This window comes from Crassostrea angulata, chromosome 2 (genome assembly GCF_025612915.1).
Source record: "Crassostrea angulata isolate pt1a10 chromosome 2, ASM2561291v2, whole genome shotgun sequence".
Classification (NCBI taxonomy): Eukaryota; Metazoa; Mollusca; class Bivalvia; order Ostreida; family Ostreidae; genus Magallana; species Magallana angulata.
Window position 1 is genome coordinate 29108745 of NC_069112.1, and position 14429 is coordinate 29123173.

Genomic DNA, 14429 nt, shown 5'->3' on the forward strand with positions numbered 1-14429 from the left:
TCTTTGAAAAATGTTTTAATTGTCCGCAAGGACAGTCAATGCACCTGACAAATAATTTCATTTAAAATTAATTGTTCTGATAAATTAATCATGTTAAAAAAAACCTGATCATGTTGATAGAAATCAAGACAGGTCAGCAAAACAGTACAATATTAGAGATAATAATTCTCACAGCAATTAACCTATATTGTATCAGAAATTTTTTTGATTCTAGACCATAATTAACCGGGTTTTCCGAAGGAAAAATCCGGTTATTAAAATGGTGAAAATGGCGGGCGGCTGCCAAAAGGGTACCCTCATTGTATGGATAACTCCTCCTACAGATTTCAAGATAGGAAGTTGTTCTTTTGCAGATCAATTGTACAAATATCAGAGGTGTGCATATTGCTAGAATTTTGATTTCCGATAATTTATGAAAAAAATACCAGCTTTTGAACTTAGTCATTTTTTGGCAAAATATTGCATATAGGGTACCCTCATTGTACGGATAACTCCTCCTACAGATTTCAAGATAGGAAGTTATTGTTTTGCAGATCAATTGTACATATATCAGAGGTGTGCATATTGCTAGGATTTTGATTTCCGATAATTTATGAAAAAAATACTAGCTTTTGAACTTAGTCACTTTTGGCAAAATATTGCATATAGGGTACCCCCATTGTATGTATAACTCCTACAGATTTCAAGATAGGAAGTTGTTCTTTTGCAGATCAATTGTACATACGGTATATCAGAGGTATGCATATTGCTAGGATTTTGATTTCTGATAATTTATGAAAAAAATACCAGCTTTTGAACTTATTCACATTTTGGCAAAATATTGCAAATAGGGGTACACCATTTCACTGGATATGGGTTGACATGGATTATGGATAAAGTTCACATTAAAGAAAACCCGGTCTGCTGTCACATTGACAGCTTTTCACTTGTTTTTACATATACTGGTAATAAAAGTAATTATGACACACTGTTATATTGAAATAAATTGTAAATAAATATTAAGGTCTTTAATTTCAATGTAAACAAGCTTAGCAGTGACACACATGGATCAGCAGTCAGGAGTGATACTTTAGAGCAATTTGTCAGAGTAAAAATGATTTCATTTAATCAGTTGGTACACATGCAAAAAACAAAGTATTGATCCAGTCCATGTAAATATACCAACACAGTCTAACACAGTGGCACTACTTATTATCTACATTGATACATGTATGGTGTCGCTGATAAAAAGTCAATGTGGAACTGGAATGTTGTGCATTCAGGTAAAATCTAATGTGTGCTGAATCGCCTTTTTTTGTCCAAGACGTTTTCAACAAGTGGGATTTAAAAACTCTTAAAATATTCTTTAAAATAATAAATTAACTGCAAATAAAGTATTGATATATTATCCTTTGTGTAACAAAATGATATGCTAGTGCGTTGATAAGTAATAAAACCTCGTAGATATTTACAACATGTGGTCTTAGGGAAAACACATTTCGATCCGTGCATCACTTTGTTGTGTTTGTGGTTACAGCGCACACTATAAGTACTGCGTATACATTCTTTATCATACTGTTTGCGTTAGTTTACGAAATGATTTGTCCAATACCTACTATATCTCATGCATAGTTCGACATCCACACGCATAGTATCAATCCACAACATCTCGGCGCACATGTTTACATCCATGCCTGCCATTTTGCTAGAAGCTAAAAATAGTCGACGCGTCACGAATCGACACAAGCGTCGGAAGGGAGCGGATCAGAACAAGACGACAATTAATGTTTTCATTAAAAATAAGTAAATAATGATCAGTATGAAGGATCACAATGAAGGGTTTGATATTTGATTTAACTCTCTTCAACAAGAAATTAAATCCAAAAACTAATCAACTACCATTGATATATGTTATTAACGTTAAATTACATATCTAATGAATATTCATGAGTTCAAAGTTGATCAAAATAAGCCCTGCCTCCAAATTCCTGCCTTAACTGTGCTGCGTACCCTGCCATGTTTTGGTAGTATTGTCAGATAATGGAAACCTTTTGAAATATGCTTACATCTTTTTTCAATGACAGCTAAATGAAATATTCAGATAGTATGTTATTTCTTAAGGGAATGTGCATATTTATTGCTTTTTCATCTTCTGACGACAGTTTTAGTCAGTTTGTGACATAAACAAACCACTCCATGAAAGGATTTCATTTTTATCTTCATATATGAAAGATTACCGCGCATCCTCTTGTAAAGCATTTGAATTAAAAAAAAACCCCTTATTCTGTTGATATTGATTTTTTTCATAGGCTAAAAACTAAAAATATAAAAGTTCATGAAAATTTACGTTCTTTCAACCACATATATGCCTTTCTAATGAGCACTAGTTTAAATGAAAAAAAAAAGAAAGAAATAATCTTAACGTCCAATGAATAATTATTCACTGGACGTTAAGAGTAAATTAAAAATGTGTTCGTTTCAATATCAATATCAATGGTGATACGAATAGAGAAAAAGAGCCATGTTGCGACTTTATCGAATTTATTTGAAGCTGAAATGGAGCCCCAACACTGTGTGTTTTGCGTTACATCAGGATGTTGACATATACAAGGAAGTCTATATGGAGTCTGCATGTTACCCACTGTTTACTACAGGGGAAAGACCTTAATATATTGGCATCCAATAAATTAATAATATGATAACCACAAAACAGTTCTGATAGAGTTGGCGATAAAGGTTCCATATCTGCAAGATGGCAGTAGCTGGCATGATCATGTAAATGTCAACAATGAGGTAATATTTGTAAAATATCAACAGTTAATTGACGTGACAATGAAATGTGCGGACAAAATTATTGATGGAAAAGAAAAAAGTTGACATTAATTTTGCACAAACATTAAGTATGGTCATTGTAGCAATACTGTGGACGATTTCATGGCGCTCATTTTATATGAATCTTCACTTTGTATTTGGATTTAGTTAATTTCTTCAATATCCAAATATATTTTCATAGTGTTATTTTCAGTCTACATTTTCTTAAATTGTTTGTTAATGTAGAGAAACATGTGAGTTTTAAAAAAATCTGATGAAAGGTTAATCAGACCTGTAAACGACGTTGGTGTCTTCGCAAAGAGTATTAATGACTTCATCATGTGAATTACTCTGCTGGCCTCTGATAATAAAAGTAAGTTATGTTGTTGTTTTTTGATAAATCTAAGTTATTTTAAAATGAACGTTATATAAAAAAAATGATAAACAAAAGATCAACTTTAAAGAAAATTTAATTTTTTCTTAAAGTTAAACCGTATTAAGTTGGGATGGGACCCCTCTAAATTATAGCGTACTTCTAATAGAACTAAACAGTAAAATCAAGGATCATTTTTATTTTTTTTTCAAATTGGTTTCTAACAAAGAAACGCAATTTGCTATTGTGTTAACTACGAATATGTATGTCATAAGTTCACATCCCGCTTGGACTTTTTTTTTATCCTTTCCAAAAAATGTTCAAAGATATTTTAGGGGCAAATATTGTAAACTTTGTAAATTGTAAAACGGTCACATCAATATCGACAGGTGTCCCATATCAAATTAATATATTTGTACTTAATATTTTGTTAAGCTGTCATATTTCTGAGAACTTAACTTGAATGAACTATTTCAGAACAAAATAATATAAATTGAAATGAAAGCAATAAAAATTGTTTTGCAGTGTCGTTTCACAGTTGGCATTTTATGAACTAGCTGAAGGCAGAGTCATACGAACGTTTGCTCTAATTTCATTGTAAGGTAAATCAAATAAAATATTATAATCCAATTGCGAGACACTGATGTTCGACTACAAATACTTATAAAGTAATAACTCCGACGGATATGATTTGTGTTTTTCGAGTTAGATGTATATTATAATCATTTGATAACGATTTTTCTTAATAAAAACGTCACATATTTTCTATTACAGAGGCAAAGACAAAGGCATGGCCTTATACTGGGTTATATTTATTATATTATTTCTTGTCCCGGATTGCATGGCACTTAAGAAGGATGTTATCTTAACAAGAGAATATGTTTTAAGCGACATGCTTCCGAAAACAGGCAATGCAAACTACATTGAAACAAAACATTGCGATAGCAGAATACAGTGTGCTGCAGTATGTGTGTTTTGTGCAGGAATACTGTATAACAGGATGACAGGGACATGCCATCTTCTAAAAGCTCTTCTATCGGATAAATCTTCTGACCGGAGTCGTAAAGATACCGGATGGGAACTTTATATCAATTTGAACGGTTGGTCTTTGAGCTGAAAAAAAATTCAGTGATCGATTTACATAATTGATAAACAAAACGATGACTTTTTAAATAAAAGTTCATTTCCATAAAATTTACAGTTTGTGAATCTGGATGGCAACTCTACAATGCACACTGTTATATAAACATCCAGAAGAAGGTCACGTGGACAGAAGCAAGGGTATTTTTTTTTTTAAATATGCAAACTATATTTTTTTAGACTATAATGTTTTTGAAAGATAATTTTATTTATTATATTGCATTACTAATGTTCCAAACTGTCAATGCAAACAGTATTTGATTTTATTTTTAATGTGATTAACATACAGAATAAGGTATCTTGTTACTTACGGAAAGTGATCGATTTATTTTGTTTGATTATGATTTATGCTATTTTATTTTTTTCTTTCATTTTCTAATGAATCACAACATATCTCAAACACCATATTGGCATAAGACATGTGTAATTCAATCCCAACTTAATTCCTTCCTATTGATCATACGTATTTGCCTACATAAAACTTTAATGTTGAACATTAACCTGCGCAATGGAGTCAAATGAAAATCAATTGAAAGTGACTACGATTCAGTCATGTGTCCTGATCTTTCAATGAAGACATATTTCTTGCAGGACTATTGTAGCAGCGTTGGTGCCTATCTGAGCAGAATAGAAACAAAAGATGAAAATGACTGGATTGTGGATATAATCTTACCGGCCATGAATCAGGGTAAATGTTGATAAGCGAAAACAATATTGATATCCCTAAAGCCATACAACCCGTCATTCATGTATGAAATTGTTATTTAATTTCATAAATGGAATATGTTATTGTAATTAACATTTCATTTTTTTCAAATATAATATAAAACCAAATTATAATTAAGTAAAGTTTCTCTTTGTTATACATTTTGTTGTTATCATTTAATGTTTCCAATGCATTTTAGTATTTTATAAACAAGGCTACTTTACCTTTAATCTTACTAAATTAACCCGGACACTAATTTCTGATTCAGAATCATAAAACTGGTGTATACATTGACTGAAAATTATCTTTCTTTCTTTATTTACGTGTTTTATACACTGAAAAAGAAAATTGCATAATCTATTTTACAAAACTTTATAAAAAAACAAAAACAAAAAAACCCACGGTTGCGTGAACTAACGCTTTTCAGTGTAACAAAAAGACGTGAAGATCACGTTTAAAGGGGAAGAAAACTAAAATTATGTCATGCAATAAATCAATTAATGATAATCTACTAAAATTGTAAATCGTATTAATTTTCAATGAAAATTCCGAAACAATTAATAAACAAAAAAATCGATCACTTAATTTTAATTTTTCGCCGCTGTAGGAGCTGCCATTACACTTTAATCTATGACGTCACACAATATATCCCGGTTTGTTTTATCAACTTAGCATCAGATATTAGCAAATCATGAAATTTGCTCTAAATGACAAGTTCTGAACATTTTTAAAACAATAGCGATTTGAGACCTTTCACTTCGTCAAACAGAGCATGTTCGTTGAAATCTCAAAGCGGAGGATAGTGTCGGTCGGTCAATTGTCAACAGATGCCAAGTATCGTAGAAAATGTGTGCCGTCGTTATTTCAACATTGTAATTTCGATTTACAGAATGTATTTTAAAAATCCCTATTACAATTTATAATTTATTTAGTTAGCTAAGAACTTGACTTGGAATAAACATTTATTCGGTAAATTTCAACTTTGAATCATAGCAGATTCAATTGTCAGTTATCATGATTATTTCATAAAAATGCACATAATCATGCATACGTGAATACAGTACCGATCAGACCCAACCTCACACCAGAGTAAACCCCAACTAAACCCCGGGTTTACTTTCTGGGTTTACTTTGGGTTTCCATCTTGAAAATTTGGGTCCACTCGGGGTTTACTTTGGGTTTATTCGAGAATTGCTTTTGGAGTAAACTATACGCACTGAAGTGTGAAGCAGACCCGTCTTTTATCTTACCATCATACTGCATGTGATTCCTGCCCCTTGTATATTCCGAATACACATGTAGTGTCTGCTTTCAGGGTATACTTCTGATCGGGGTTTTCTCTCTGTGTCCACTCTGGGTTTACTTGGGGTTTACTCTGGGTCCACTCTAGTAAACCCAGAGTAAACCAAGAAAGTAAACCCTGGGTTTAGTTGGGGTTAACTTTGTGTTAGGTTGGGTCTGGTTGGTACTGTATATTCTTTAGATTGACGTATGCTAAGCATTATCAATTTTTGGTCACTCGACTACTTGAGAAACAGAAAGGCATAAAACAGCGGGTTTTTTTTTCAAAGAACTGTGTTCGTTGGATATGTAAACCAAACCGGAGTAGATGGAATTACATTAAAATAATTAAGGTTTTTTGATTTTTAATACAAAAGCGTTCTACATCATGTCAGCCTCCAGTAAATACGATTTCTCTCACCTCAAACGTCCATTAGAGCTTCATTATGTGGTTTATTTTCAATAGAGCATGACCATGTGAGGTAATTTAAACCACTTTATTTATATAGATAAAACATGATTTTGACTTTCCTTCCCCTTTAAATCAAAATTATGTTTATGAATTTAGTTAATATCATTTTATTAGAAGAGATAAGAATATGTTTGTATGTGTTTATTAGAGGAGAAATATTAATTTCAATTATTAAAACTATTTAGAATCAATTTCCCTTTTAGTTACACTTGACAATGAAAATGCGTTTTGTTAAATCGCTTTATTGCATCAATTCCAGCTTTTTTGCATACTTTGATATCATTTAAAACGTTTTCTAGTAGTTTTTCTTTTAGCAAATCCTTAATTATGTGAAATGTGTTACAAAATATACTAGAAAAATATACTAGCAAAGGTAAAATAACGACTATCACAATGTATTTATTTAGTACTCAAAACATAGATAGTTTCACCACGTTTATTCCAAACGATATTAAAATGGTATAACTATTATTTATATTATTTCAGAAATTTGCGATGCGATGCCCTGGGTTTGTTGCGAGACCTGGATTGGGGCCAATGACAGGGATATGGAGGGCGAGTTCCAGTGGACGAACAAAGAAAACCTACAATACAAAAACTGGATTCCTGGTGAACCTAGCGACCATAACGGTTCAGAGGATTGTGTGAGAATATGTGACAATGGTCTGTGGAATGATGTTAGATGTGATCGGTCTAGCAACATAATTTGTGAAAAAGATCTTTAATTTGTTAAAATTCAATAATTCCAGAGAATAATATCCATATTACTTCGTTAAAATTTGATGTCATTGTTTATAAATGTACCACATAGAGACATATGCAGAGTAATTTGATTAAAATGTTATATAAATGAAGATTCTCGTTTACTTGTATATTTTCAAATCTACACCGGCAGAAACATAAACTTTTATGTTTATGAAGCATTCTTTATTCATTACTGTTTAAACAAATGCAAATATAAATTTTGTTTGTTTGTTGTTACTGTGTTTAGTTATATATATTGCAGCAGAGAAACAGAATGTTTACTTCTCGAAATAAGGCTACAGCTGAACACCGCTGTATATATGCGCTGTCCGCCATATTTCTCTTCATGAACCGCTCTCTCTACAACCCCTACATAAACCACATCACACCTCACAGCCTACTCAATATTCAGGGTCATGAACCATGGGGAGCATTTATTATTGTCCCCAAGAGAGACAACTCTTGAAAACCTGCATTGACTATAGTCCGTATCTTAATCTTATTAAAATGAATAAATTGAGAACAGTTTTCAGAGTATTTTAATAATACATAATACATATAACAAGGAGTAAAAAGCATGAGAAACGCATGAAAGAAGAATATTATCAAATATAGTAGGCTGGTACATGAACCTGGTGAATATTGAATGTATATTGCTTGTAGGTACATGTATAAATCTACACAACTACATTCAATTAATATACTGTATTATGTAAATTGAAAAAAAAATACACAGGTTGTAAGAGATCTTTTTTTAAAATGATTTTTCTTAAAATGAAAATAAATTAATAAAATTGCATAAAATTATATCATTCTAAAAAAATCAAAAAATGCTAACAGACATGAAGTTCAACATAAATAAAATGATACATTAGATGGATAGGATAAACTGTACAGCAATTTAAGATTTAAATGTCATTTTTCATATGAAAGGTAATTAAAACTTCATTCCATTTAAACAATGAAAAGGTTGCAGAAGGCCAATTTGTATCTAGTTGACTATAATGAAAATAAACTAATGACTCTGTATATATCATTCTAAGAAAAAAAAAGTAATAAACATGCCGTTCAATAAACTAAAGTGATATATTATAGGGAGCAATAGGATATACTGTACAGCCATTTTAGATATATTGGATTTGTTTCCAAACATTTGAATAAAGGGGAAAAACTTCTTATTTCTTATTTAGATTAAACAATATTCTAAAAAATATTCCTATTTGTATTTGTTGGCTAAAACTGAATATTTTTCTGACAATTTCTTCTGTTCATGAACAAGACCTATATATTTATCAGACACTTTTATATATATTATGTCCATTTCCCATTATAACTAAGTATTTTTGTTTTGTTCGTATACAAAAGAGTATATTAAAAAACTAGGCTAAATTTCAATTAAATATAGATAGCTGTTTCCAAAAATGCTACATGTATATGAATATGTTATATAAAAATATGTTAGATGGATGGCAGGATGGGTAGGAAAAATACAAAATAAGTGCACTCGATAAAAAGTTTGCTGGTATTTGTTATGTAAACACATTGTTTACACAATTCATCCAGTAACATTTAAAGTTATGTAACATAAATAAGAATGTTATGAATGATGTGTTTAGAACAAATTCTTCTGTGGTTGGCTCCATAAATCTTGAAAATATGGTGTGAGTTGGTAAAAAGGCAGAATAAGGTTCCATCCTTATCCTCATGCATTCCATTCAAGAAATATTCATTAATGTCATGGTCTGGAAACTAAAATAGAATAAACATAGTATTAAGATATTTACATGTAATATTTACAAACATTGTGCACTCATCAAATACTTATATATTCGATGCTCTTTTTTTTTTTCAAGAATTTGCTAGAAAGTGATACTAACAATGTAATCTTTTCTTATATTGTACATACCTATATTACATCATTTTGCTACTAATTTTAAACCCAGCTGACAGTAAATACAAAATATTTCCAGCATAAGAAATTCATGGGATTTCTGCAAATCCCATTTTCTCAGAGAGTGTTAAAGACATTTCGTTAAGTTTATAATATTTTTTAAACTCCTGGTATTCCTTTCAGAGGTTCCCACCACTTTAAATTCAGATAATCATGCAGAGATACAAGATGCCCATACAAACCTTTCCCTTTTACACAAGACATTGTAGCTATTTAGATGACCTTGCTTGGCTTTCAATCAGCTTAAACCAAATATATCTACATATAGAAGGACAAGTGGTAAGTTTATTACATGACAAAGAAGTACCTTCTGGGCTTCAGCAGACTTGACTCGGTCATTAGCAATATCAAAATGACAAGTTTTTCTATTTCTATTGTCTATATTCCTGATCTTTAGATCATCTGGTGGCCGCAGGTCAACCTGTATATTAGAAGAAAAAAGATACACTAGCTATCATTACAAAGCTAAATGCTGTCGTTGTCAAAACAAAAGGGTGTGTCCCAGATTACACTCTTTCATGGGCACATGCAGTATCTGAGACATGGATCAAAACATTACCATGATAACTGTTATAGAAACTCATTAGGTGGGAAATGACATATAACTATAAAATTTGTTATGGATTTTCATACTCTCTCTCTCTCTCTCTCTCTCTCACACACACTCTTCCTCTCCATGACCTTTCTCCATGATCTCTCTAATTATCTTTGTCTGCAATATTCCTAGTGCAATGTGGCATTATTGGAATATATATATTGTTCATAGAATCAAATCAATCAATAACAATTACATGTACACTGTAAACTCTCTCTCTCTTTCTCTCTTTCTCTCTCTCTCTCTCTCTCTCTCTCTCTCTCTCTCATACTGTCAATCGTATAATGTTATATTTACATAACAAATGCAGACCCTTGATTCATAAACACTCTCATCGTTAATAAATAAGACATAAAGTTAACAGTTTAAATGAGATACAGGTATCAAAACCACATGTACAATGTACGTTGTACGTGTCGAGGAAATTCTGTACGGAAATGACTGAAAGCATGATTGACACAAACTCAATATTCTAGGAAAAACATACAATATTTTGTTAACGTATGCTAGGTACCAATATGTGTAAAAACTTACTATAATACACCTGCATACGCAATTCATACTAAAACATGTCTTTCAAGTCAAATTTCACAACGACCATTATTTATGAACATTTTGGTAACACATGCAGTGGAATTATTGCACATCGGGTTTTTAAAAAGGTATTTATTTAGTTTAACATTTAAGTGAGTATGTTCTTACCGATATATTGCAACCCCCTAGCACGTTTCAGATTGTTGACAAAACCGGAAACTGCTGTTCAGGCGGTTTCATGCTGAACAATATTTAACAAGATAAGGCTAATCACCCAAAACTTCGAATTCACATCAATAAACAATTGTTCTGCAGCTTTAAATAATTTAAAAAGCTTGCTGATAGAATGAACATAAACTTTTACTTACTTTTTCGATCTAAACTCCTCTCTCGATTTGCAAGAGTCTCGAACTGGTCTCGTTAAAATCCCGTGAATTATGTATTTAGGCGTTCTCGGAGGTTTTTAGCTTTTCGATAATATAAAAATCAGAAAGGCTCCGATTATGCGAATAAGGCTGTGAGGTGTGCACAAACCTTTTAACAGTTCAAAGTATTTCGCTGTAGAGGTCACACCTGTGTGGACGTACATCTTGCCTCGCCGTGGTACTCGGTCGCGATGAAATTATCAAGTTTAACAAACTTTTTAAAACCTGGATAGTACTAACATCAAATAAACTGGTCAATGCATTATTTACAAACATAATATGCACACAATATAAGAACTAAATGCATAAAAATCCAAAGACAATGAAAGGAACACTACACGTCGGCCACGAATTTCAGATGTGCAATTGGGTGTGACGAAATCGTAGGCTTTATATACCAGGTACCTGTGTGACGGTGCCTTTTACCGAGTGGTGTTCAGCTTTAACATGATTTTTCTCCCATTTCCCTATTCTATTAGAAAAGCAGTAAAATAGTTGTCATGTTTGTTTTTATTCTAACAGCAAGTCAAACCTTGGTGTCCCTGTCAATCATTTCGACATTAGACCTAACATTAAAAAGAATAATTTCAAAGTCAACTATTATACACAGTAAACTCATCAGTATAAATATAAATAAATAATAAATATAAAAACAAAATTTTTAATTTCTATCAAAGTATTTGATATGAAAACCTAAGGGAACTATATTTATACATGTACATGTTTGTTATCAGAAAATATAATATCGGCACACATATTATTAACATTCACTGGCTTTGAAAAAAGAAACCCAGTTTTGTCATTAGGTCTTTACACCACAGTGTAAAGGCCTATTGATATTGTTCTGTTTCTTTTTATTTTTATTTTTCTTCCGTAAGCAAAAATGATTTTTTGTTTCGCGACTTATCGAAACGCTTTCATTCACGTCTTACTGCTTTCGGAAAATGATGAGGGCATTTGACCCTGCGTCTTAAAAACACCTTGCGTTTAGATACTATTGACGCGTGCACGTAAAAGTTTGTTATCGCTACTCCTCTGAAGCCGCGACACTTGCAAGTTGCAAACCTTCGCGGATGATGTCGGTCTGAAGTGTAGTTGAATCTCTCTGAAAGACAGAAGGTTTTGCAGTCTCCTCTTAGAACGACTGCCTCTCAAATTTTTTAATTTTCATGAAAAAAAAAAAAATGTAACGACTAAACGTAGAGCCGCGAAACCACTGGCGATGGCTTCGAGGAACTTTTTGGCTGCACCAAAGGTCAAGGTCAAAGGTCAAGGTCAACTTGGATCGGTAAAGCTGTCTAATGCAAAAGTGTGTGATCTTTCGGCACATGCGAATCCCCTGAAAGTTGACATTGACCTTTGACCTTGACCTTTGACCTTGACCCCTGGCGATATAGAACCCTTTGACAAAAATTCCAAGATTCTATCTTGCGCGACTAGTCTGTAAACCCCCTTCTTCACTTTTTGGGGTAACGGATGACCTTGACCTTCGACGTAAAAAAGAATTGTGCCAAAATGTTTGGTTTAGCATGCATACACAGATTTTGGCTTTGTCGAATGATCTCGCGTCTTCTTTATTAGGTCTTTACACCACAGTGTAAAGGCCTTTTGATATTGTTCTGTTTCTTTTTCTTTTTCTTCCGTAAGCAAAAATGATTTTTTGTTTCGCGACTTATCGAAACGCTTTCATTCACGTCTTACTGCTTTCGGAAAATGATGAGGGCATTTGACCCTGCGTCTTAAAAACACCTCGCGTTTAGATACTATTGACGCGTGCACGTAAAAGTTTGTTATCGCTACTCCTCTGAAGCCGCGACACTTGCAAGTTGCAAACCTTCGCGGATGATGTCGGTCTGAAGTGTAGTTGAATCTCTCTGAAAGACAGAAGGTTTTGCAGTCTCCTCTTAGAACGACTGCCTCTCAAATTTTTTAATTTTCATGAAAAAAAAAAAAATGTAACGACTAAACGTAGAGCCGCGAAACCACTGGCGATGGCTTCGAGGAACTTTTTGGCTGCACCAAAGGTCAAGGTCAAAGGTCAAGGTCAACTTGGATCGGTAAAGCTGTCTAATGCAAAAGTGTGTGATCTTTCGGCGCATGCGAATCCCCTGAAAGTTGACATTGACCTTTGACCTTGACCTTTGACCTTGACCCCTGGCGATATAGAGCCCTTTGACAAAAATTCCAAGATTCTATCTTGCGCGACTAGTCTGTAAACCCCCTTCTTCACTTTTTGGGGTAACGGATGACCTTGACCTTCGACGTAAAAAAAAATTGTGCCAAAATGTTTGGTTTAGCATGCATACTCAGATTTTGGCTTTGTCGAATGATCTCGCGTCTTCTTTATTAGGTCTTTACACCACAGTGTAAAGGCCTATTGATATTGTTCTGTTTCTTTTTAGGTCTTTACACCACAGTGTAAAGGCCTATTGATATTGTTCTGTTTCTTTTTATTAGGTCTTTCCACCTTTCAGGTGAAAAACCTTTTGTTTTTCTTATGTTTTTTATTATTAGGTCTTTCCACCTTTCAGGTGAAAGACCTTTTGTATTTCTTATGTTTTTTATTATTATTATTATTAGGTCTTTACACCACAGTGTAAAGGCCTATTGATATTGTTCTGTTTCTTTTTATTTTTCTTTTTCTTCCGTAAGCAAAAATGATTTTTTGTTTCGCGACTTATCGAAACGCTTTCATTCACGTCTTACTGCTTTCGGAAAATGATGATGGCATTTGACCCTGCGTCTTAAAAACACCTCGCGTTTAGATACTATTGACGCGTGCACGTAAAAGTTTGTTATCGCTACTCCTCAGAAGCCGCGACACTTGCAAGTTGCAAACCTTCGTGGATGATGTCGGTCTGAAGTGTAGTTGAATCTCTCTGAAAGACAGAAAGTTTCGCAGTCTCCTCTCAGAATGACTGCCTCTCAAATTTTTTAATTCTCGTGAAAAAAAAAAAAAATGTAACGACTAAAGGTAGAGCCGCGAAACCACTTGCGATGGCTTCCAGGAACTTTTTGGCTGCACCAAAGGTCAAGGTCAAAGGTCAAGGTCATCTGAAAATCTGTGTATTCATGAGTTTTCGTATCTCTTTTGTTTAGGGTGATAAAGAGAAATTTGATCAAGGATGTAGTAGGACGTCAAGGGGAGTAACTCTCTCTTAAATGTGTAGAATGACCACCACTAGAGTAAATTGGCTATGAGAGTTGGAATTAAATCATTATTTTTGAATTTGGAGCCATTTTGCTGTCTGATTTTATGAAATAACATTAAGCCACGTGACTTATATCACCCACACTTTATGCTGATGACAGTACATTACAACAGTGTTCAAACAATATATCTGTCATTGAAGACAATCTTAATTATGATCTCCATTTACTTAAGGAATGGTCAAAACAATGGCTTCTAGAATTTAAT

The 14429-nt window shown here is 33.0% G+C and overlaps 1 protein-coding gene across 1 annotated transcript; it reads left to right on the plus strand.

Moving 5' to 3' along the window:
- Nucleotides 1-3688: 3688 nt before the first annotated feature.
- LOC128171180 (hepatic lectin-like) lies at nt 3689-7507 on the plus strand. Its single transcript, XM_052836907.1, has 5 exons — nt 3689-3765; nt 3938-4263; nt 4365-4444; nt 4895-4991; nt 7249-7507. Exons 2-5 carry the CDS (start codon nt 3954-3956, stop codon nt 7485-7487), a joined length of 726 nt encoding a protein of 241 aa, XP_052692867.1. The 5' UTR covers nt 3689-3765; nt 3938-3953; the 3' UTR covers nt 7488-7507.
- Nucleotides 7508-14429: the final 6922 nt, after the last annotated feature.

Excerpts from the sequence above, each read along its gene's own strand:
- LOC128171180 (XM_052836907.1), top strand. The coding sequence starts at position 3,954 with ATGGCCTTATACTGGGTTATATTTATTATATTATTTCTTGTCCCGGAT. Across the intron at positions 4,264-4,364 it reads ACTTTATATCAATTTGAACG|TTTGTGAATCTGGATGGCAA; the intron begins GTTGGTCTTTGA and ends TAAAATTTACAG. Across the intron at positions 4,445-4,894 it reads TCACGTGGACAGAAGCAAGG|GACTATTGTAGCAGCGTTGG; the intron begins GTATTTTTTTTT and ends TATTTCTTGCAG.